The 24425-nt window shown below is 55.1% G+C and overlaps 1 protein-coding gene across 1 annotated transcript; it reads right to left on the bottom strand.

Moving 5' to 3' along the window:
* Positions 1-3089: 3089 nt before the first annotated feature.
* On the bottom strand, positions 3090-24012 carry CCDC12 (coiled-coil domain containing 12). Its single transcript, XM_032181994.1, has 7 exons — positions 23910-24012; positions 11715-11785; positions 5224-5303; positions 4044-4105; positions 3925-3959; positions 3672-3748; positions 3090-3454 (listed from the first exon to the last, which is right to left on the bottom strand). Exons 1-7 carry the CDS (start codon positions 24009-24011, stop codon positions 3375-3377), a joined length of 507 nt encoding a protein of 168 aa, XP_032037885.1. The 5' UTR covers position 24012; the 3' UTR covers positions 3090-3374.
* Between the last annotated feature and the right edge of the window lie 413 nt (positions 24013-24425).

The following is a 24425-nucleotide window of genomic DNA, read 5'->3' as shown; positions in this document are numbered from 1 at the left end:
AGATGAGTTCTGGCGTTAGCAAATCCCGGAGCATGCGGCTCAGCTTCGGAGTGGCATTTTGAGTAGCCCAACAGGGTTTTTTCTTTAATTTTGTTTTGTGTTGCGGAGAGCTTTGAATTCGGCTTGGTTTTTGGAGAAAAGAACCCCAAATCATGAGATTTTTCCACAGAACAGAAACAAAACCCCGCTCCTTACCCGCTTGCGCTATTTAGCCGTGAAAGGCTGCTTTTGAAGGATCCCCGCATCGTTTGGAAAATTGCTCATGAATATTCAGAGTTTACTGGAAAACCGGCCCTTGCTGAAAGAATGGGGCAGAAAAGGGACATCCGAAACTGCCCACGAGCGCCTTGTGGGCAAAGCTTCGCAGCGAACGCAGGGCTTTGCAGAGCAAAACCCCCAAAATGTCCCCGTGGGAGGGGGCGGCTCCTGCAGCAGGGCACGCTGCAAGGCTCACCAAGCCTTCCTACGGTGACCCTATGGCAAATTTTGTCCCAAAAGTATGAAAGTTTGGCACCCTGGGCACATCCTAACGGGGATACGAGGTGTTTGGTCTCAGCGCGTGAGCATTTCCAAACCCTGGCTGGAGATAATCTGATAATTATAATCTCATAATTATAATCTGAAGCTTATCTCTGCAAATAAGAAGGGGAAATATAAATATATACGTTTACAAACACACAAAATTACATATATAGCAAACCACCAGGAACTAAATAATAAACACCGAGGCGCGTTCCAGCGTGGTGAACTTGGACGGCCAAAAATCCCTGCTGGAAAGCAAACCCAGCTCCCTGCGAGGACAGGAAAACCTGGGGAGAGGGAGGAGAAAGCTAGCAGAAAGCCTGAGTGGCTGAATTTCCTTGCATTAGGGGATGTCAGTTCCAGATCTGGGATGCTGGGGAGGCGATTTCCCTTTCTCTTTCTCCATCCCCAGCTGAGAAATGAATTTTTCCTGAGTAAATGCTGACTGACACAGATTTTTAGAGATGCGCTGGGGATGATGCACGTGAGATGCTGAACCTCCACCTCCTGGAGGAGGCAGGCACCAGGGGAGGAACCCAGCCCCAAAACTGGGTCCCAAAAGCCATCGGGAGACCATCCTGAGGTCTTTTTTAACAGCCAGCTCTGCGCCGTCCTCAGGGCTGTCCCCGTTCTGGAAGTGGCCGTGGGCAACCTGCTCCAGGTGGCCCTGCTTGGGCTGGACCCGGTGACCTCCAGGGGTGTCCCCGAGCTCTCCGCTGGTAGGGAGGCAGAAAGGAGAGGAAATTGGTAATTCTGGTCCCGCTGTCCACCTCGCAAAGGACCTCGAGCCAAGTCGCCTCCTGGTTTTTGGGGATCTCGTTTCTGGTCGTCCTCTTCCAGCCCAGCGCTCAGAGGAGCTCTTTTCCTCCAGGGAAACCAAGGGAAGCAAATCCGTGATGTTTTTCGGAGTGTTTCCATCACAGCAGCACCCCAAGGACACGTGCATAGGACTGAGCACCCCAAGGGGGCTTCAGGTGGGTCCTTGGGACACCGCAACGCATCCCAAAAACCCTGTGGTTAAGTTAAAACTGCCCCTGGGCCACCAGAAGCTTTGTTTGGGATGCTGAAGGGTCCTGAGGATAAACATGAGCTCGGGGCAGAGACCTTTAAAAGCGACAAAACCCCTCACCCTGTGGCCACGCAGCCAAGGAATAAATGAAATCCATGGGACAAAGAGTTTGGGGTCGCACACAGGGACCCCCACCCCATACAGGGACCTTTCAGCCTGGAACAGAAGCAGAGAGCTCGTGGGCGAGGCAAATCCGAGACGTTTCATTTGGGCTTGTCTGGAAATAAATCCTTTTTGATTTTTCATTTCCAAGTGGCATTATCACGCAGGGCTGGAAGAGAAAACAGATCTTTCAGGAATGCTCCCTTTGTCCAGAAAAGCGGGTTTTAATTGCTTTCGTTTTGTCGTGGCGAGGAAATACGACTTCAAACGGCTGCTCTGCCACGAGCAGGGGGACAAGACGGGCACCTCTGCTCCAGGAAGGGCTGTGCCTGCAGCCAAACTGGGGAAAAAAGGAGCTTTCGGGGAATTTGCATCCCTTGGTGTGCTCCTTTGTGTGCGGAGGTTTGCTGACATCTACAGGGCATCTCACGGAGGAGAGGCCGTGGCTCCGCAGGGGACGTGGGATCGCGTTCCCCAATCTCCTTCCCGGTGAAGGAACTGCACGTTAAGGCGTGTGATGGCCAAGATAATTAATAAATGAGCACAAAAATACCCACACGGTGGAGCCATCGTGAAACACTCTCGAATTCATCAGCAGGGAAGGCCGCCAGCTCAGCAGACAGCTCTGCTTTGGTGATGGAGAAGCCGTCAGTGCCACAGCTCGGTGTGTCCTGCTCTTTTTCAAGCAGGTCGAGCCCCTCAGAGCATCCCCACGTGCTCTGCCCCACGCCGAGGGTGTCCCCACACCAGCTGATCCCACCCCCATTTCTCACAGAATCCTCCAAATCAAAAGGGACCCCCCCCAGGATCACCAAGTCCAGCTGCTGGCGCCCGGACAAAACGGGGACCTGATGGCCAAGAGCACCCCGGCCAAACGATGTGGCACGGTCTCTGGTGGAGACTTTGAGGGATTTCTGGCCAGAAACAGCCTGGGAAGAAGGGTGAGGGGCATTAGGGCTGGTTTCTGGGGTGGCTGCAACCAAGGAGTAGTTGCAAGGACCTCGTCCTGGATCAGAAATGCCACCCTTTGCCCAGACAGGCTGCTGCGCCCCTTCCAGAGCTGTGTTAAGGACCTCTCCTCCCAGCTGCTCTTTCAACAGGCTTTTAAAAGCAGCGGGATGCGGGCGTTAACAGGAACAGCTATTTTTATCACAGGTTAACTCTGCTCTAAATCCCGCTGCCAGGGTTGTGTGCACCAGATGTTTCACCTCGGGACAAAACCGCTTTCCACTCAAACGCAGGATTCGGGTACCCCAGTGGCTGGCCGAGGTGCCCGACCTGCAACATCCCCGCTGCCACGGGACGCGAAGGGGACAGGGACCTGAAAACCCAGTGGGCTGAAGTCCCCGAGGATTAATTGAGCTGCCTCAACCTTGACAGAACAAGCGACAGCTTCTTCCCCGGGGGGATTGTTTTATTATGAAAAGATTTCTTCCAACAAACTCTGTCCGTTAGAAAACATCAGGAGGAGGGGCACAGGCTGCACAGCCCGCAGGGTCTGGGAATGTCAAGGAGCAGAAAAAAAAACGTGTTAGCCTCTCAGCTGGGTGCTTTTCCCAGCACAGAGCAGGTCCTGAGCACGCAGCAGCTGCACGGCAGCACTTGGGGGCTTCAGCGTGTCCCGGCGATGGGCTCGGTGCTGCTGGCAGAGCCCGTGCCCGAGGCTGCTGGATGGATTTCTTCAGTCTGAGTCGCTTCCATCCTGCTTTGCCGACCCGACTGCTGATGCCAGCTCCTCCTCTTGCCCTTTCAGTCGCTCTCCTGCAAGAGAGAAGCAGCAGCTGCTTAGCAATCGGCCTCCCGTACTGGGAAACCCACAGGGAGAGGCTGAGCAACCCCAAAACGGCTGCCTTCCCCTTTTGGGAAAGGGGATCGAGCTCCAGCAGTCCCTCCCCAGCCCAGCAGCAAGGCAGGGAGCTCCCCACGTGTGCCCTGCGTGGGGTGACCCCGCACAGCACCCCGCAGCACCCTCACGCACGTATCAGTTCAGCAATGGCTCTCTGAGTCCTCTTGTCCAGCTTCTCCAGTTTCTTGGCCACGTCTCGCTTCAAATCCCTGGGGAGGAGGAGGAGGAGAGGGTGAGAACAAATCCCCAAATCCGGGCAGACGTGAAGGCAGGGGCCACATTGTGGTTTTCCTAGCAGGACGAGCTGAGTTTCCCATTTCTAGCAAATCTAACCCAAAGCAGACAACCCCGAGGGGACGGTGACACCGGGACCTCAAGCGCTCACCAGTCCGGCTTCCTGGGGGCCAGGTTTGCCAGATCCTAAGGAGGAAGAGGAGAGAGGCAGTGAGAGCTGGAAGGGAGGCAGAGGAGTGCCCAAAACGGAGCAGCTCTCGGTGCACGTACCACTTCGTCGATGATGGGCTCCGGCTTGGCAGCCTCCAGCTGCTCCTTCACCACGTCTTCCACTAGATGGGGGAACAGGACCAGCGTCAGCACAAGGCACAGCAAGGGGACAGCAGGGAAAAAACCACCAGAAAACCCGGGCTTGTTTCAGAGCAGCTTATTAAAGCCCGTTTGAACGGCGTCGCCTTCGGAGGAATCACCTACGAGCGAATCCCCGTGGGTCCACGCACCCTTCCGCCACCCAAATCCTTTAAGAAACTCCTCAAAACCACCTGAAAGCGAGGCAAACCCCACAAAGAGCACCCAGCAGCAGGAAGTCTTCTGGGTTCAAGTCCTGTTTTGGCAAGGTCTGCAGTGATGAGCTGCTCGGCAGGTCTGCGGGGTTCGAATCTGCAATTTGTGACTCACCTCCGAGGGCGCAGCGTGGGGCACCTCGCAGGGACCCAGCTCCAGCCCTGCCCTTCTGTGAGGTATCTGGGAGCTCCAGGTATCAGGGAAAAAAGGGGAGCTAAGGGGTCACCACGCAGCTTTCCCTCTGCTAATCGAGGTGTCGGTGCAAGGAGGGAGTGCAAGCACCGAGGCTTGAGCACATCCATCAGGGATGAACCGAATCCTGCTCCAGGAAACGCGTGTGCCCGAGGTGTATTCAGTGTGAAACCGCTTTGAGTCCGGTTCCTCCGCCCTCCTCCCTCCCCAGCCCCTGCTCAAAGTGCCCCAGGACTGGGGGTTTGGTTGCTGCAGGCACGGGAGCTGCAGCTGACGGGCACCGCGGCTCCAAAGGGGGGTGGCAGGGAGCTTGGGTTTTACTGGGAACACTCAAAAATTGCTGTTCCCGATCCCAAACCACGCACAGGGGAAGAGTGGAAGGGTGGAAAGAAGTCAAAAACTTTAAAAAAATGATAAAGAAAGCACAACATCAGCATTCCTGCCGACCAGGTCTCCACCTCCAGTTGGATGCAGAGTCCTGTGCTGGACTTTTTGTGCTTTAAGTGCTGCCTCGTTCCCCCTGAACGCTGCCTGGCAGCAGGAGAGGATGAAATGTGCTGTGAGGGTGCTGTCAGCCTCGTCCCAGCAGTTAATAAAACCCCTGCAAGGGCTCTGCCTGATCTGGCAGCAGCACCACCGCTGCTTCTGCTTCTGCTTGGGTCGCCCCTCACCCCAGCTCCCGGGGTTTGCTCACCGGAGGCCGGCTTGGCCGGGGGCACCTTCCTCTTCTTCAGCTCCTCATCTTCGGGGTCGTAGTTTCGCAGTTTGATCTCCCTGGGGAGGAAGGAGAAGAGCAGAGGGCAGTGAGGGGCGGGCACGCTGGCGATTAAGTGCACGTAAAGGCTTTGGGTGGGTTGAATGGGTTCGAGCACAAACCCAGGCACTCGCTGCGGGCTCGGATCCTGCCCCGGGCTCTCAGCACAGCCTCGGGCAGCGCCGAGGGGCTTTGCTCCAGCTTTGCCAGGCTCCGTGGTGAGATCCAGCTCATCCCTGGGGCTTGCAGCAAAGCAAGGGAGGAGAAAAGGACACGAGCTACAGCCCAGGATGAGAAGGGGAAGGATGGGAGAGGTGGGAAGCACAAGGGAGAAACCCACCCCGGAGCACAAGCGCACAGCCCCGGGGCGCAGCACCCTGCCCTCCCCATCCCTGGCAAATTCATCCGGTTGCCCCCTTCTCCTGCCTCAAATCGGGCTAGAAACGAGCCATTTCTTTTGGTTTCAGCCAGCTCGTTGAAGAAAGGATGCTTAAAAGAAACTCAGGGGCATGATTAGCTCGTGGTTAGCCCATTGCTTCAATACCTCCCCCCGGCCAGGCGCGCCTGGACTGCGCCCGGCACAGGAAGCAGCCATCCCCGAGGACAAGCTGCTGTGAGGTTTTACAGGGTTGGTTTGGTTTTTTTTACACACACGTGCCCCGGGAGGAGGAATTTATTGCATTAACCCGGACCCAGCAGCGTCACTCCCCAGCCAGCAAGGCAGGGCTTTTCGGGAAGCCTGATCTGGGATGATCAAGCGATTATTTTTGGCAGAAGGCGATGCCACGGCCAGGCACGGCTCTCCCCGGCACACCAGGAGCTTAGGGACGGCCAAATTTTGTTGCTCACCTTGGAGGCGGAGGGGAGGGAGGCAGCTAATTCACCCGGGAGGCAACGGGGTGTCAGGCTGTGATGCTGGACATCTGGCCACCAGCCTGCTCCTGCTCGCTGGAGAGGATTTATCGGAGCAAGAGGCAGCACCAGAGCCCGCAGGACGCCGACTTTCAGCCTCTCCCCCGCTTTCTGCTGGGTTTAACTCACGTTTAGGATTCTCCCGCAGCCGAATAGAAACCAAACACAGGCTGCCCTAAGGTCAGAGGGGCTGAAACGAGAGCTGGGAGCCGAGCAAGCTGTTTCCTTCAGGCCAGCGAGACGTTAGCGTTGCACCCTGACAAGCCCTATTTCGACATCAGCAGCTTGTGCCGGCAACGCTGGCTGCTCAGCCCCAGCCGAAAACGATTTAGCAACGTTCCCACAAGCTTCAGCCCCTTCCCAAACTCATCGGGAGGCCGGCACCGCGTGGGGAACGAGCAGGGAAGAGGGGCTGCCGGGGCAAGCTGCTCGCTCCGCGCTTAGCCCACAGAAAGCCCCACCTGGGCTGGCAAACAAAAGCCTTGCTAGCCGGCGCTGCCCGTGCTCGCCGGAGATTTCTCCACGAGATTAAAATGAAGGAAAAAAAAAAAAAAAAAAGGCACTGCACAACCCAGCAGGTGCTGGCACGGACGGGAGCAGCACCAGCAGAGGTCTTGCAGAAGGGGAAGCGGCCGCGGGGCTGCGCCCAGCTCCCCTCGTGCCATGGGCAGGGCACGAGCTCGGTTCCCCCCGGTGCTTTCGGCTCCTTGTTAAACCCGCACACAGCTGCAGGAGGGAGGGGAAAACAAAGCAGAAATCAGAAAGGGATCCCTTTAATTAGCTGCTGGATGATGAGGGAGCTCCCTGCACCTGCCTCCGGGAATCGGCGGCGCCCGGCGCACCCGCGGGGGATTTCGGCAGGCGAACCCCGCGGTGCTCGGCTCACCAGAAGCTGCTGCCTCGCTCTCCCCAATTTTTTATCCATCCATAAGGACAGACGGATGAAGGGAAGCCCCCAAAAACAGCAGGAAGGATTAAAAGGGTTCAAAATATCCACCTAACGAGACAGCCAGGGGTCTCCCGCAGGGGTGGGTTGAATAAAGCCCAGGTGTCAGCGGTTCCTCTGAGGCTGTTTTGCAGAAAGCCAGCCTGGCCTGCTGCACACGTGGTGGATTAGCCAAGTGCCCACGATAACAACAAAAAAAAGCCTCAAATCCAGTTTCCCTCGCAGGCCCGGAGCTTCCTCCTGGGGAAGGAGGAGGGCTGGATGCGGCACGGCACGCAGGAGAGGCTCCGTGCACATCGCGGGACGCTCAACGCTGCTTTTGGGGTTGTAAAACCAACCAAAAAAACCTTCACTCCCCCGGCCCTGAGGGCTTCACGGAGCAAACATCATTCTTCAAGTGATAAATGGACTTTTGAGGTCTCCATGATGATGTCCTGTCGCTCGTGAGGATGCTGCAAGCAAGGCAGCATGCAAACCAAGTCGTTCCTAGCACCCAGACCCTCAGGAATTATTTCCGGAGTGCCAGGTTGGAAACTTTGTGCTCTTTTAGGGAAGTCCTGGGTGTTCTCACACCCTTACCTCAAGCTGTTTCGGGCAATCTTCTCCCGAAGGCGTGGAGAAATGGTGTCTGGTGTGAGAACTTGCTGCCCTTCCACCTCCTCGAGCTGCTCTCAGAGCCGGCCACTTTCTGGCACGGCCGCTCCAAGCGGCTCGAAACCGAATCTCCTTGGTGACACTTTCCATGTCGCCCTTCAGAGAGAAACCACGGCAAGAATTTGGGTTTTTCTTTGCCTCCCCAAGCTTCACTCGCTCCTGGGAGGCCCTGGGAAGCCGCATTTGGGCACGCAAGAGAAGTAGGAGACACGAGGGAGGTGCTGAGGGGCTGCTGCAGCACCACCACCCTCTGGGGGCACTGCGAGATTTGTTTCGCGCCCGGCCCCGGTGCAGGTTCCATTTCACAACCCTATTTTTTTGCTGTTTGATCAAGGGGGTGAAGCTTTTCCCACCGTTCCTGGATTCCTCACCCGTCCCTGGATTCCTCACCCGGGGCAGGAGAGGAGGGAGCAACAAGCAGGGGCAGAGCCCGGCAGCTCCCCCAGCCCCTGCAGAGGGATCTCGGCGCAGAGCCGAGCGTGTCGCAGCGCATCCTCCTCCCAGAGGCACTCGAGGAATGCCAAAAAACAGGCGCCTCTCTTCCACCTCGAGCCCCCAAGCTCACCGAGGAGGTGTTGTTTTTATTTTTGAGGAGGTTTTGGGGGTTTTTTTTTCGGAGTTTTTTTTGTCTCAGGACGTGCTCCTCGGGGAGCGCAGACGGGGCTCGGGGCGGGCAGCTGCATCTCCGGGCGCTGCAGGAGAAGGACTCCAAATGCACCAGGAGGGTGCCACGAGGCTGTCCGGCCAAATTAAGGTGTCTTGGTGGCACCTGAAGGTGTCTTGGTGGCACCTGGAGGACCTCAGGACCTCGATATTCCTCCAAGCAGCCTTGATATTCCTCAAAGAGCCCCGAGTGCAGCTCCCCTGCGGCGCCGCGCCTGGAAAACCACGCTCACACCCGCTGCAGCACCTGGCATCCCCGCACGGCACAGAGCTGCCAAGCTGGGAATAAAAAGATGTTCAGGGCAGGCTCGGGGGTCCCGAGCACCACACCAACCCCCTGCCTGCAGGCAGGACGCAGGGAGGAAAAAAACACCCAAAATTCAGCCCCCAAAACGCTCCGGTTTGGTTACGGGGGGGACGTAATACTGAAATAAAGAGGGCACTGCTGGGAGGGGGGGCAAGGCAGGGGGTTGGCTATCAAAAAACACCACCTCCGTAGAGATGTGATGTGTTTTTTCCCGTATTTAATATTTTTTTGAGCCCTCCACAAGCCTCTCCAGGACGGGAGGGAGGACAACGGCACGGCGGATACCGTGCTCCTGCCTTGGCGGAGCAGATTTGCTGCTGCGTTCTTCGTGCAGAGGGGAGGTGTGAAAAAAAAAAAAAAAAGAAAAAAGAAAAGAAAAAAGAAAAACAAGTGGTTTTGCCCTGCCCCGTGACATTCTTCCCCCGGCTCCTGCCCAGCACTCAGCCGAGCTGCAACGTTCAGGGCTGATTCAGTGGTGAAACAGCAGCAGCTGACGAGCAGCAGCTCACCGAGGCTTGATTTCTAGCTACGGCGACGACTTCTGATCCCCCTTCCTTTTGCAAGCCCTGCTTTGGGTTTTAATTCACGCTTTTAACGCCCCGACGCCCCTGGGCAGCAGAGCTGGGAAGCAAATAAAGCCAGGCGCTGAAACTATTAGAAATATCAACCCCCCCGAGCTTAAATTGCTGCATTTTGCACCGAGGGCCTCGTCAGCACTTGTTCCCGCCGCGGTATCTCGCGGCGTGAAAGATAATAACAAGGAACACACACACAAAAAAAAAGAAATAGAGGGGGGAGAGCTGTGAGCTGAGCAGAAAAAAAAACAGGAAGCTGCCCCAAATCGTGTCGTCACGCTGGCAGCTAGAAGATATCTGCAAAGCAGGCTCCTGGCTCTGCTGCAGGGTGCAAAGTCCTGGCCCCCGAGGATGGGAGGAGGCAGCAGGCTGTGGTTAAAGCCTGCCTGGTGGTCAGTCCTGCCCTGAGAGCCACCCCGAGGAGCAGCCAAAGCAGCCCTAAATCCCAGCCCCTAAGGGTGAGAGAGCAGCCAAAGCTGTTCCTGCCTTCCTGCAGGGCACCCCCGAAGCAGGAGCAGCTTCCCCGGTTACACGGTGCGCCCGAACGCTGCACGCTGGCCGCAAGATTATTTCCTCAGCCACCAGGTTTCACCTCCCTCCGCTGTTTTTTTTGGTGGTTTGCAGCTTGAGGAAGCAGCCCAGCTACCCAGGCTCTTGTTTTTGGGGCTGAGGGACCAGGCTTCAGCTCCCGAGACCAGGAGCAAATCATCTCAGCTCAACCTTTTAGCACCAGCCGGCGGCGAGGCATTGGCGCTCAGCGGTTCCCCCTTTTCGAAGGGTTGAGAAAGTTCAGCCGAGCTCGCCGGGAAATGAAAATCTGAGACGAGAAGCGAGGTAGCGGCTTGCTGGTCTCGTCCAAAGCACACGGCCGATTTCAGCCAGCAGAAAAAAGAAAAAAAGAAAAAAAGAAGAAGAAAAAAAAAAGGGCATTCGACGAGTCAAACAGAAATCCCTGGACGGGCTGGAGCTGAGCTGCGAAGCGACGACTCGCCTCGGCCAAATTTGTGATTCAAACGTTTCCTGCCGAGCCGATCTTGCTCTAATTTGCCTTGCAAAAGTCACATTTGGATCCTGGCAAAGAGCTCCAGGCTCCTGCGGGGAAAGCGAGCTGGAAAGGAAACCTTTTCGCCCCAAAAGCTGCCTCCCTGCCCGGAGGCATCACTCCCACGGATTTTAGGAGATGCCCTCCGTCCACGGGCAGTTTCTTGGTGACTGCACAGGGGTTCCTGCTCGCTCTGCCCTTAACCTCGGTGAGGTTTCAAGGGCATCGCTGCAGGCAGAGGAAGGATTTGCTGAACCTGCTGCACGAGGAGAGCTCCCTGATGTTAAAAAAAGACCTCCTGGATCAACAGGGGGTGATGCTGAAGGTTTGATATAAAACCACGTCACCTCTGATACGCTTCAGGTGGCTAAAAAGAAGCAATCCCTGGCCTAAAAGTCGGTCAAAAGAGACAAAAATGATTATTTCAGGATTTTTAGCTGGGTGTAGGGACGCACATCGCTGCTAGCCCGACGGGTGGTGCTTTTAGGAGCGCAGGAGACGCGATGCTCCTCGTTTGAGGGCAGCAGCACCCCGCAGCACCTCGCCACGCCGCAGATCAGGTGGCAGGGCTGCAAAGCGAGAGCTGCTCGTTCATTATTCATCAGCGTTTCCGAGATCTTTAAACTCCTGCGTCAGCCTCAGCCCGGATCCCGTGACTCCGCCGGCACGAAACCCACCGGCGGCGCCTCCGGATGAAAGTTCAGCCTCTGAGATCGCTCTCGAGAAGCGCTCCCAGCCCCAAAACCAAAAAAAAAACAGCACCTGGTGCTTCTCGAGAAGGCTTGCAGCTCCTGCCAGGAGTTATTCCCCAGCAGCAGCAGGCAGGGCAGCGGGGATCTCGCTCTGTTTTCTCCGCAGTTCCCCGCGCTCGTGTTTTTTGGTGATGGGAGCAAACAGCACTGGGCCACGAGTGAGCTGCAAAGCCCCGGTGCACGGAAAAAAAATGCACTTTTAAACCATGTACGTGTGAGTGATGGGGATGGGGTGATCGATGTGGAATCGATCTGTACTCCAGGTGCCTCTGAGGGCATTGCCTTCCCCTTGCTGCCCCCAGAAATACATTAAGATAGCTGGAGGGCTTTCCTCGGCGTTCCCCCATCCCGGATCAGGAGGTTAAATTCACACCAAAACCAACCCAAATTGTGTGTCAGGAGCCAAAGATGGGGCTCAGAGCAACCTGGGGTGGTGGTGGCATAGCGGGGGGAATTAGGTGGTCGCTGAGGTCCTTTCCAACCCCAATCACCCCGTGATTCTGCGATCCTAATCAGCAAACACGAGGGCAGTGCCCAAACGGTACATACAAGAGAGAATTGGGAATAAATAAATAATTACTTGTGCCTGACGGTCTCCTCTTCGTCATCTCTTCTGAACTGCTTGCTCTCAGGCTCGCCGCTGCTCTTGTTCTGAAAAGACAAAGAGTTTACTCCGTCAGGCCCTGCAGCCACGCAGGGCAGCCCAGCTCGGAGCCCTTCCACGGGGGCTTGAAAGCACTGCTGAGCTCTGACAGCTGGAAATGAAGCTGCCTTTCCCTTTTTCTCCTCTTAGCGCTCTAAGAACTGGCACGGAAAAGTCAATTCTGCCCTCCGAGGCAGCGGGAGCGCTCAGGAAAAGGCGAGGAAGGAAGGATTTCCCTGGCGAAACTGCGAGAAAAACCCTTGAATGTGTAAGCTTTAAAATGTTATTTTGGATCCCGGGTTAAAAACCAGCTCGGGTGCAAACAGCTCGCTGCTGGTTCAGGCCCGGCGCTGGCTGGAGGTGCTCTTTATAAAGGGAAAAAAAAAACAACAATCACTCCTAAAACCAGTATTTGGCTGTTTTAACCCCCTCCGAACGTGGGTTTTGTTTTTCAGAAGCAGCCTTCTGCTGTCACACACGTGTTTCTTCTCCAGCACAGAGCTGGGCTGGCTGAAAGCAGCCCACGAGCAGCTTTCTGCTGCTGTGCGAGCCGGGGGAAGCCCCTTCTTTCACTTTCTCATTCCTTTCGTCTCCTCGCACTCCGCGCACGCTCTCCCAGCCCACGCTCTCACTGGAGTTTGATCCGGGAGGGTTTCGAGCACGTTCTGAAACACTGACGAGAGATTTGGGGAGAAAACGCTCATTTCCCAGCACAGGCTTGCGTGCCCTGCACCGCCGCACATCTTTTTCCCCCCCTACACCAAAATAATTTGGCACTGAAATCCCACCGCTCCCCTACAGCCTGCCCAAAGCCCCCGCTTCCAGGTACCTGCTGCAACCCATTCCCGATCGCCACCCAAATATTTCCTAAAGTCCTGTTAATTTCCTGAATTTTTTTAGAGATGCCAAGCAGGAGAAAGAGCAGGATAGTGAGGATGATGAGGATGGCAGCGAGGATCAAGGCGCCGCCGCGTCTCCAACCGCACGGGGCCCCTGCTCCCCGCCACCACCCGCCGAAAATTGGGCAGAGGGGTGTGAAAGCAGAACACAAACGAGGTCCGAAATGGATGTCTCGAGCCCCAGGAAGAGAAATTCCCCACGCTTTGCTGTTTGCAGGCTGTAAGCGAGATTTCGGTTTCGTCCGCGCGGCGCCCAAAGCCCCGCAGCGAGTCGCAGGGCTTCTGGTGCTGCCTCTGAGCACGGGAATTCACACTGAAAAGGGGCAGAGCTGTGAGAGAACAGCATTTTTCACCCACTGCTGCGTGCGGGGAGCTGTCACAAGTCCCTAAATGTGTTTGTGGGACTCTGTGGGACTCAGGGTCCCAGCCCATAGCCGATTCGCAGCGCTCCTTGAGTTCACACACGAGGCACCGAGCAGCGTGCACGGCCAGCAGCACCCTGCTGAGCCTTGGAGAAGCTCCTTCCTCTGCTTTCCACCCTTCCTCACCCAAAAAAAAAACCCCGCAGGAGGCTGGAGCTTGCAGGGCTGGGTGTAAAGAGAGCTGCAAAGATGCCATTAAAGCATCCGTAGCCTCAGAGGGGTCACACATGCTTTAAAACATCTCCTTCCTCCCGCACGCAGCCGGCTGCTCGGAGGAGATTCCCCCACAAGCAGGGGTTTGGGGTGAGGATGGAGCGTGGGATCAAGGGCTGGGAGAGTTGGGTCTCGTTACGTGATCATTTATTGATAGAGGCAGAGGCTCGAACACACATCTTATCTTACAGCTCTTCCTTTCATCGCTGCCACGTCTCTTTTTTCCTTCTCCGCCCTCGCTGGATTTACCCCATGGCTCGCCACAGCAGCAGCATCTTCAGGGATCCCCGCCAGGCTCCGAATTTTCCCCTCTGCCGTCCTCTTCACGTGCTCGTGCTCGCCAGCTGGGTCACAACTTTCGTTTCTTCAGCTCAGGGCAGGAAGGGCTCCTCCCCAAATCGCCTCCCGCGGGTGTCTGATCTCTCCCCGTGCTTGGTGGCGGCCCCACGGGCGCACAGCAGCACTTGGGCTCTCCCCATTTCTCAGCTGAACTTCACTTTCCCCTACCTAAAACCTCACCGCCGTGCAAGGAGCCGAAAATAACCCCCCTGCCCTTCCACCCTCGCCCGATTCCTCTTTTCTAGCACCCCGTGGCGAGCTGCTCCTGAGGCTGGAGACGCAGCCGGGCTCGGCGAGGCTGCTTGCCAAGCGCCTGCCAACCAAAAAAAAAGTCACTCCCATCCTTCAGCCCCTGCGAGGAGACAGCTCAAAGATAAGCTGCTGGCATTAAAGAGCTCGCTGACTCGTAGGCTGCACCAGGAGGAAGGAAAAAAACCACATTTGGCAGTCCCAAAGTCAGGCCAGCTCGGTGAAAGCAACCTGGAAGGCGCTCACACCTACCCGAGGGGAGCAAAGAGGGGTCTGTGGGGAGCTGAGCCTCGATCAGAGCGAGGTGGCAAACATTTCTGTCACTTCCCGAGCTCTGGGTTGGCATTTTGGGATTCCCACTCCTTGTTCCAGCACACAAACCCCTCCTGCCCATCCCGGTGGCTGCAGGGAGCCGGGTCGCAGCCCCCGGTGCCGGGCGATGCAGGCGCCGTGCCCAGGAATGTGAGAAATGAGAAATCCCCCTGGGCTTCGGCGCTTTTCCTTCCTGGCAGGAGCCCCGCGCAGCCCTCTGGTTCCTTCCACCCTAACAACAAGGGAAGAGGCCGGGTTGCCTTCAAAGGTTTAGGGCCAAAAAGGGCCCTAAATAAATCGCTTTGCTGACCCAGCTCACCCCTCTTGCCCGGAGTCTCAAACTGCGGTGTTTTACCAGCCCCCTGGAATTTATCCAGTGCTTGGAACAAAAAAAAAAAAGATCAAAATCAAATCGCAGCAGGCTAACGACCTCTCGGGCTGATTATTTTAGGATTCCTAGGTGCAAATTACCCACGAGTGCTGATGTGGAGTGGTTTTGCTCGGTACCTAACATCCTCTCATCACCGCCGGCTCGTCGTCCCCACGTGACACAAGTGTGGCTCTCACCTCCTTCCCAAAGGAGGCTTCATAAAGCCAAATCTTTTATTTGTTTCCTTCTCTCTATCGCCTTAAAAATCAGCCTGAAGAACTGCTTCCCCCTCTGGGAAGGGCCAGCCCTGAGCAAAGTCCCAGGAAGGAAACTGCAGGGGTTTAATTTCTGCTTGGATCTCCCATTTTGCCCGTCCTGCTGCATTTCCATCCCCTCCCCAAATCGCCTGGGCGCCCGCATTAAATGCAGCTGGTGATCCCCTGGATCCCCTAAAAGCCAACAAAATGACCCTACAGCTTCTCCTCCTCCCGGGAGCTAACAGCAGCTCGCTTTCCTCGGGGAGTGACCGGAATACTGAAGCTCTCCTTATCTTTCATTTAAGGCTCGGAGGACGGTTTTGTTACCAGTCAAGTGCTTCTCCAGCAAATAAACGTCTCTTCTCGAGGAGTTAAAAGGGGTCAGGGCTGGGAAAAAAAAAAAAAAAAAAAGCAGGCTCCATCCCTGGAGCTGCTCTCCCTGCTTCCTGGCTGCAGGAGCTGGTGTTAAAGGGAAAAAAAATAAAAAAATAAAAGCTCCCAGGTCCCACAGCACCATTTTTTTGCTTGATATAAGCAGGTTTCATCCAGGTAAGGAGCAGTCGTTGTTTTTTTTTGGTGACGTTGGCTGCTCTCCTTGATCTCTCCAAGCTCTGTGCTGAACGTACTCACTGTGGGGAGAGTCAGAGATGCCTCGGGACCCCCCAAAATCGATCAGGAGCTGTTCAGAAGCCAGTTGCTCGTCGCAGTCCTCGCGGTAATCGTATAAATAGGGGATTTAGAAGAGCCTGAGCTACGGCCCTGCAGCTTTTTCCTTCTTGAAGCCATAATCCCGGTTCAGTCCCCGCTGGTTACTATGGAAATGGTTAAAGGAGAGCAAAGGAACAAAACCTCCCCCGAACAAAATTAATCCAACCCCTCGCTTTGTGCCAGTGCCTCCCAAAATAATCCGTTTCCGAGATGAAAGGCGCCCGTAATTCATTGCTTTATGATTTAATCGTGCTGTTTACACAGCAAACACTCGCAGGTATTTCTTCCCCCCCGATAACCCACAGCACCACCGACCAGGCTGAGGTTGGCTGCTCTCAACGTGCCCATCACTCCCTGTCTGCTCCAATAAAAGTCACTGATTTATAGCACCGAACACTCAGAAATCATCAAAATCTCCCCAAAATTTATGTTAAGCTGAGAAGCCAGCCCTGCCCTAGCTGCCCAGGATGGTATTGTGGATATTTGGGGGACAAAACCCGTGTTCTCCAGGGCGGGAGGGCAGGGGAAAGCAGGCTGGCTCGGGGTTCGGTGCCTTAATGCCACCTCTGTTGTGGGACAAAAGGGGAAACAGAACCAAACGCTGCCCGTGGCCGGTTTCATTTCTCCAAAGAAGAAAAAAAAACAGGAAAAAAAAAGACTACAAGCAGCTCTGCGTTCACACACCAGGACCCTGAAGAAAGGTGAAACGTTTGCAGAAGAAGAAGGTCCGTGCATGAATCTCCCTGGCCCTATATTTATATATATTTTTTAAAAAAAGTTAGCTAAAACACCCGAGTTTCACACTGAAATCACAGCCCCGCAGTGCTAATTAAGCGGTGCCGCTTGGGTGCAAGACAAACCTAGCTCTGCATTGCTGGAGCTGATGATTAACCTGGTTTCTGGAGGCTGTTTTTTTTAATTTTTCACCTCCATGAATTAAACCAGAGCCCGCTGGTTGCGGTGCCACCAGCCCGTACCCACCACAGGCTCTCCTCAGCCTCAATTCCTGCAGGGAGAAAGGTGCTGGAGGGGCCTGGAGAGCACCAAGACGTCTTCGTTGGCGTTATAAATCCTTTGTTTGGAGGCTACGAGGGGATTTAAGGGAATTTAAAAGGAGATGTTGCCATTATCGAGCTGTTTGTGTAGCTCGGAGACAGCTCGGCAACGCACAGCCCCTCGTTTTGGGTTTTTACGTTCTTTCAATGAGCTTTTAATTCCCCATCCGTGAAATTGGGGGGGTTCAAAACTACCCCAGAGGGATGCTGCGAGGGGAAACGAGCACAGCCCTGTGAAATAACTCGGCTGTTGCCTAGGAGGGGCGAGCCAGGTCTTTAGAGCCCGGCACCGAGGTGATCGGGCACTGCCAGGAGGCGAGGCTTCGATACCTGCAGCTCTCTTCTGCTTCGTGCAAGGTCACGGCCAAAGGGGACTTCCAGCCACGCACAAAACCCATCTGAAAACAAAATATTTAATTGCAAAGCCAAGGAACTCCCTGCACGAAGCTTCCCGAGCCCTTCCTTTCCCGTGGCTCCCCAAAAACGCATGGAGTAAGCGCTCCTCTGCGTAATTCTGCCCCTATTTTATTTATTTAGGGATTTCTAAAGAGCCCGAGAACCTCTCCGAAGGTTTCATTTTCCAGGCAGACCCCTCGGGGGATGCTGGAGCACCTCCTGCACAGCAGCAGCAGCAGGGGCAGCAGGGAACCCAAGCAAATAGCGCGGAGATTTAGCGCGAGCATCGACTGTGAAATAAAAAAAAAGAGGGGAAAAAAGGGAAAGGGAGAGAAAATAACCCAAAATTACACAGGAAGGGAGGAAAATTCCTCCTTTACCTGCAACTGGAGCAGGTAGAGGAGAAATCTTCCCCACAGCCCGTCCCCTGCGGGGTGTTGGTGCCACCGCCCCGTCCCCGTCACCCGTCCGTCCCCGGCGGCGCTCGCCTCGCCCCGTGGGAAACCTCCCCCAGGCAAACAAACCCAACAAAAGGAGGGGAGGGGAGAAAAAAAAAAAAAAAGGGAAAAAAAAAGCAAGCAAGGCGTCGAGCTTCCTGAACCAGCTCGCAGCAGGGTCAAACGCGTGGCAGCAGGGGCAGGACGTGGCCACACGGCAGCCCAAAGGGGTGTACGGGGCTGTGCCTGCCCCTAAAGAAGCTTTTGGGGGCTCCAGATGATCCCCTCGTTTCTGGGAGAGCCACAAAGGTCCCAAAAGGTTTTCAGTTTGGGATAAAAACCACCACAGGTCACACAACGGGCGCCCGGGATAACGGCGGGGCATCCACGGGGCTGTGGGATTAACGGGATGAGCTCGGGGTGGTTTTTGCTTTTTGGGGTTTGGCTGTTAACAGCTCGCCTTGCGGGGACTGGAGCCTGCAGCCTGCCCAGCCAAGCACCCCAAAACCCCTTAAAATCCCATATAAAAGCCCCAGCCTTTCCCGATCCCACTAACGGGGCTGTGGCAGACCCCACACCAGCAATCCCAACGGGGTGGCAGCTCACAAAAGCTCCCAAAACGTGCCCCGAGAAGAGGAGGCGTGGAGCCACGCAGGCTGGGGAAAAAAACTGGGAGGAAAAGGGGGTGGGAAGGGCAGGAATTGCCTCGGTCCTAAAAAAAAAAAGCGATGCTAAATCGAGACAAAAGCCTGGGTTTTAGCCAAGGCACCGCTTCCGACGTGAGGCGTGACACGGCCACGAGAGCTCTGGCGGAGAGGCCGCCCGCCCCGCCACCCCCGTGGGCTCCCGCTTGCCTCCCAAGCTGGGTTTGAGGTTTTTTGGGGCGAAAAAGAAGGGAAAAAGCAGCTCCGTGGCTGCTCTGCTCGCTGGGTTTGCCAGGGCTGGGTGGGAGAAAGGCACCTTTGACTGCTCGGGTCAGCCCCGCGACGCTGTCCGCTGGTGGAGGATTTTGGAAGAGGAGCAGCATCCCCTCGCGCCTCCGCACCGCAGGTCCTGCTCTAAAAGGAGAGGGACAGCCAGGTTTTGGGGTGGTTTTTTGCTGGGAATCGCCTCATTATTTAGCCAGGACAACAACCAAACGCCGCCCCCGGGGAGGATTTGACAGCCACAAAGCCAAAAGCAACAGGAAAAGCAAAAAAAAAGCCAGGGCTCGAAGTGTTAAACACAACAGGGAAACACCCAGGGAAATTCACGCACACGCTGGACACGAAGGATGCCTCCCCGTGCTGGTTTTGCACTATTTCGGAGCAGAGATCTCATTATTTGCTCTATTTCTTATTTTCTCCCGTTATTTTTGTGCCCGGCCACACGAGCACTGAAGGTTTTTGGAGCCTTCTCCTTCAGCTGATCTCTCCCTGACGGGGAACCCGGCACAAGGCAGCCACTTTCTGCCTTTTTTGTGTCTTAACGTGAAATTACCCCCAAAAAAAAAATCCCAAACAGCCCCACCAGCACTCCCCACTCCCCTGTTTCCATCGGGGACTCGAGGAGAGGGAATAACCCGAGGCCACCAGGCAGGGGAGGGCTGGGCACGAAGCCACACGGATCCCAAGAGAGGCGAGAACAATACCGGAGCCAGAGGAAGGGAAGAGCTGCAGGTCTCGTCCTACGTGCTGCACGGGCTCAGAAAGCTGAGAGCCACCTGCATCAGCTGCAAGAAATGGGTAAAAATGTTTTTTTACAGCAGTTTTTCTTAGTTCTGCAAACAATCTCTGTCCTAAATGCATCGAGGAAGGAGTCTGCTGCTTGGATCGCCTCCGGAAAAGAGGCATCGAGCGCCAGGTAGCACCAAAAAGACACCCCGAGTCGTCAAAAGGCAAGAAAAGCCTCTGAAAAACACCAAAACCCAGCATCCGAAAGGGAATCGAGCGCTGACACGGGAAGAGGAGCTCCAAAGTGACCTTTAACCACACGGTTCCTCTTCAGCAAGCAGCCTCTCGGCTTTAACCACAGCTTACAGAGCTCGCGCCGAGGCGGCCTTGCCAGCGAGGTGGGTTGAGGACGAGGTGCCAAGAGAAATTCCTGCAGGAGCTGCTTTGGGTTGTGACCAGCAGAAGCCAGCAGGCCGGTTTTCCTACAGATTTTCCCTCTGGACTCAGCTCGTGGGTGCTTTCTCCGGGGTTTCATAAAGCAGGAGCTCTACCCGAAACGTTTTTCTGACTTAAACTTCGTAACAAGGCAGCAGCAGCTGAGCTCACACCGAAATGTTGCAGCAGAGTGGCCTAAAAATAAGAAAAAGAGTCTCTTTCCAGACAAAACCTCCTATTTTTGTGATGTTTTCAGGGCCCTCGAGCTGCAGCGATCTATTTTTCTTATGGGTAGAGCTGGAAAGAGAAATATTAGGTGAAAACCCGCTGCCCATCACCACGATGCGAAAGGAAATCAGGATGAAGGAGCATCAGGGCAGGCAGATCTCAAACTCTGCCAGCTCCTCCTCAAAGATTAACCCCCCAATTTAAGTTTGGGGCTGCTACATCACAGAGGGGAAAAAAAAAAAACTAAAAACTGGCAGGGAAAGGTAGAGGAAAACTCTCAACGCTTCATTCAGCTGCCACCAGTGCCAACGAGAGCTTCCTCTCACCTCAGCAGCAGCCGCACACCCGAATTATTTCGGAGCTGAGTCAGAGGGGCAAGGGCAGGTTACGAGCAAGAGCTGCGACAAGAATTCCTCCCCGCTGCTCCCGTATCTCGGGCTAAAAATAAGGAGCTGTGGGAAAAGCACCGGGCTCCTCGCAAGGAGATAACGCGCGTGCTTCTTTGTGTCCCTACTGCTTCGTTTTGCTGCTGCTCCCCAGACAGAAAACCCATCAAATCCCTTTCTAAATACATTTATTTATGCAAACACACGGATTTTTAACTACAACAGAAGTTCCTCCTTCAGGAAAAGCCTTGAAGACACCACACTGGATACCAAAAAGAGGCCTGAGACCCCCTACACCCCCCTTTTATTTCTAAAACCAAGCAGTTTTCCACCGAACGGGTGAATCCCCAAACGGGCTTCGCTTTCACAAAGCCCCCAGTGCTTTTAAGAGAAGCTCTGACGTGCACAGAGCTCCCAAATTTCTTTAAATCACGTCACCTGGAAGAGCTGTGGCGATTTTTTGGGGTTTGAACCAACGTAAACCTGAGCCCAACGCCCATCTGACCCCAAAACGGGCAGACTGAAGGCCTCAGAAAGCTTGTTCCAAGGGCAACCTCGTCCCCAAGCAGGAGGAGCCGCAGTTAATTATCAACTCGCCCGGCAGAACGGCGCGGTTATGGAAATTCGGCTCCTCGGGAGTCACCCAGGGGACCTGCAGCAACACCCAGCCCTTCGGAGAGGCTGGCACCCCTCGGCACGGCTCCCTGGCAGCTTTTTATCTGGGGCTTCAGCACGGGGGATTTGGCAGCAAAAGGGTTTTCTGCTTCTCCGTGCCACTGGGCTCCTTTTTTTTTTTAATCCTGGAAAAACGTAAAGTGGTCGTGAAAGCGTCAGGTCCCCGGCCTGAAAGCGCTCGTGGTTCTGCACAGCCCTCACCTGGCAGGAGCTTCAAACGGATCCAGGACACCTGGGACCTCAAAATGTGGCGTTAAATAATAAAAAGGAGCAGTTAGCCGAAGCTCGTGATTGCATTTTGTGTCCCTCTCTGCGTTTTGTGTCCCTGCCTAAGCTTAAAGTGAGCAAAAAGATCCCCTTCAAAAGACGCTAAAGATAAAAAGTCTCCCTGAGAAACAAAATCTGGAGGCTTTAATCTGATTTGCAGCCATTAGGCGAGGAAAAAAAAAAAAAAAAAAAGCAGGAAGGGAGCAGATTGTCAGGTTTTAGCCCCCATCCTTCCACTGCAGGAACCCGGGGGGGGGAGTTTCCTGGTAATTAAAGGTGGCAGCAAAAACACGAGCGAAGCGTGGGTTAAAAACACAACCAGCCGGCCTCAGACAGGCTTCCCAACGTCCCAGGCTGGTGGAAAACGAGCGCAGCCCCGTTAAAAGCTGCACAGTTTCCCCGTGAGCTTCCTCTTCCCGGCGCAGTTTTTGCTCCACAGCTACTCCCACGGCTCTCCGAAGGCTGCCAGATAAGAGGCTGCTGTGGTTTTTTATTCCCCCAGCTCCGTTTCGGGTTTGTTTGGGTGTAAAACGGGGATCTTGCAATCAGCAGGGCTCGCACAGAAGCAGCAGCGACGGAACAGAAAGAGGTTGTGCTGCCCGAGCTGGCTGAGCCAGCACCGATCACGCTCACTGCAGGGGAATAAAACTGGTCTGGTTAATGCAGGGAAGAATCCCAGCACCAAAAAGCACCCAAAAAAAAGGGTTTTGGTGCCACAGGAGCAGCTACAACGAAGCATGTGGTGTGCTGGGAGAAGGGACAGGCTGCAGGAGGGGCTTCTCTAAAAGCCAGGAGCTGCAGGAGCCTCGGAGCTGGGGAGCAGCAGCTGTAAAATGCTTCGATCCGGCTTTAAAAAGACAAAAAAAAAATAAAAGGAAAGCTTGGAAACCGGAGATTAGAGTCAGACAACTCCAACCGCGCCCTCTGCCAGGGTTTGGGGTGGCACAAGCACGCCCTGAAGGCCGGGGGAAGGCTCGACTGGTTCCACAGCAGGAGCTCCCGGCTGGAGGGTGACTCACAAGGAAATCCAGCGGGAGGGTTTTTTTTACGACCACGCGTCACCGAGCAAGAAGGCAAGGGGTGAAATTCAGAGCCTGATAACAAAAAAAAATAATAATAATAATTAAAAGCAATAATCCTGGAGGGATGTAGGCGCAGGGACAGACTTCACGGCCCCACAGGCTCGCCTCGGTTTGCCCCACGAAGTCCCTGCTCCCTGCCACGAGGGAATGCGTGCGGGTTTTGGGCTCAGGAAGCCTCGCTCCCTTCATGTTGGCCTAAAAAAAAATTCAGGAGCTCTTTTTTCCGTCATTTTTTCTTGCTGAGAAGAAAAACTGAAAGGTTTTTCCCCTCCCTGAAAGCTCGGCACGGATAAGGACGGGTGTTTCAAGGCGAGGAACGCAGCAGGAGGTGTAGAAACCCCAGGAAGGTCTCGGCATAGGGGCAGGCACCTTCCCACCTTCCCGGACCATCCAAACCTCCACCAACAGCTTGAGGTTGACGTGGCAGGAGGGGAAGAGCTCGCAACCGCCTCGGGAACCCGAAAAGGGTGAATGAAGCAAGGCCGGGACCTGCCGAGACACGCCGGAGCCTGGCAGCTTTCGGGAGGCACCGCCGGGTTCTCACACCCGTTCTTCTTTCAGCTCTCCAATCGGGGGGAAATAAATAAAAATATTTCAACACTCTCAGCTCAGGGATCCAGGAGATCCCATGGACGAGAACCTGTAGATGGGGACACGGGACTGAACTCCAGAGCACCTCATTTCCCCCTGCAGCCCCTCATAAAACCCTAATAATCCTCATTTACCTGCAGCAAACCCCAAATCCCAGCTCCCTCCTCCAGCTCTTGCACCTCTCCTTTTCTTGCACCCTTTTTTAACCAAACCCCTTCAGACCCCCTCTCCTGCCCCAAACGCACCCCATCGCCACCCTCCTCACCTTACAGCCCTAAAATCCCCTTCCCCAGCCCCGGCCCACCACCCTTCACCCCATGGCTCTCCCCTACACCCCTAGCCAAGCCCCTGCACCAAAAACCACGCTTTTTCACCCTAAATACCAGCCGTCCTCCGTGCCCAGCATCCCATAACCCGAACCCCAAAATGCTCAGCCCCGCCAACCTGGTGGATCCAGACCCCACCAAGGTCTTCAGCCTGGAATAGGGAATCCTTCAGGGAAACCCTACAACAGCTTCCCAGTTCCCAAATGGGGCTGCAGCAACAGGACAAGGGCTGACGGATTTAACCTAAAAAAAAGACAAATCTCTTCCCATCCAAATCATTCCGCGCCCTAAATTTTTGGTTAGCCCTAAAAAGGCCTCGCAGCTGGAAGAGATAATCCTAGAAAATCCCTTTCCAAAAAAACAACCCTGTTCCTACACCCCAAAACCCTTTTCCCCTATATCTTCAGGTCCAACCCCATACCCCAAAAGCCACCACCCCTCAACACCTCCTGAACCGTTACACCCCCAGAATCACATCTCCCCGACATATTTATCACAGAGCACGGCAATAAGATAAAGAGTAACGGTTTTAAGCCAAAAGAGATTGAATTTGGGTCGGGTATTAGGGGAAAATTGCTCATTTTCAGCGCAGGAGCTGCGGGTGCCCCATCCCTGACGGTGCCCAGGGCCAGGCTGGATGGGGTTGGGAGCAGCCTGGGCTGGCGGGACGGAGCCATGAGGGGATTTTGAGGCGGTTTTGGGAATTTTGAGGCGGTTTTGGGTGCGCTGAGAGGATTTTAGGGGCGCTGAGGCGCTTTTATGCACCCACCCCCCCCTCATCATCCCTCCATCCTCCCGCACCCCCCCGGCACCCCATCCCACAGCCCCTCTACCTGCAGGGCTCGCTGCCTCAGGGCTCGCAGCCTCTCCTGCCGCTTCCTCGCCTCCTCCTCCAGCCTCCCCAGCTCCGGTTCCTCCACCACAGCCGCCGCCATCGCCTCCTCCTCCTCCTCCTCCTCCTTGGCCCCGCCGCTGGGCGCCGCCATTTTGTGCCGCCTTTCCCCCCCCCCCCCCTCCCCTCAGCCGCGGCGAGCCGAGCGCCGAGCGCGTCGATGGGGGCTTCTTTTTTGGGGGGGAATCTCTTTTTTTTGGGGGTGTCACCCCCCAAAATTTAAAAAAAAATAAATAAAATTGACGATAAGCTAATAAATTAAAAATATATATAAAGAATCGTTGAGTGTCTCTCCTCGTGGGAAGGTGGGCGGGGGGGGAAAGGGGGTGCGGCTGGATGGGGGGGTCAAAATAAAGGTTTTTCACCTCATTTTTTTTAATTTTTTTTTTTTTGGGGGTGGGCGGCATCCCGTTTATGTCACGCCTCACCTTCATTCCCCACACACCCCCCCCACTCC

The sequence above is a fragment of the Aythya fuligula genome, chromosome 2 (assembly GCF_009819795.1).
Source record: "Aythya fuligula isolate bAytFul2 chromosome 2, bAytFul2.pri, whole genome shotgun sequence".
NCBI lineage: Eukaryota > Metazoa > Chordata > Aves > Anseriformes > Anatidae > Aythya > Aythya fuligula.
Note: the sequence above shows the minus strand (reverse complement) of the source record. Positions and strands in the feature narration are given on the sequence as shown.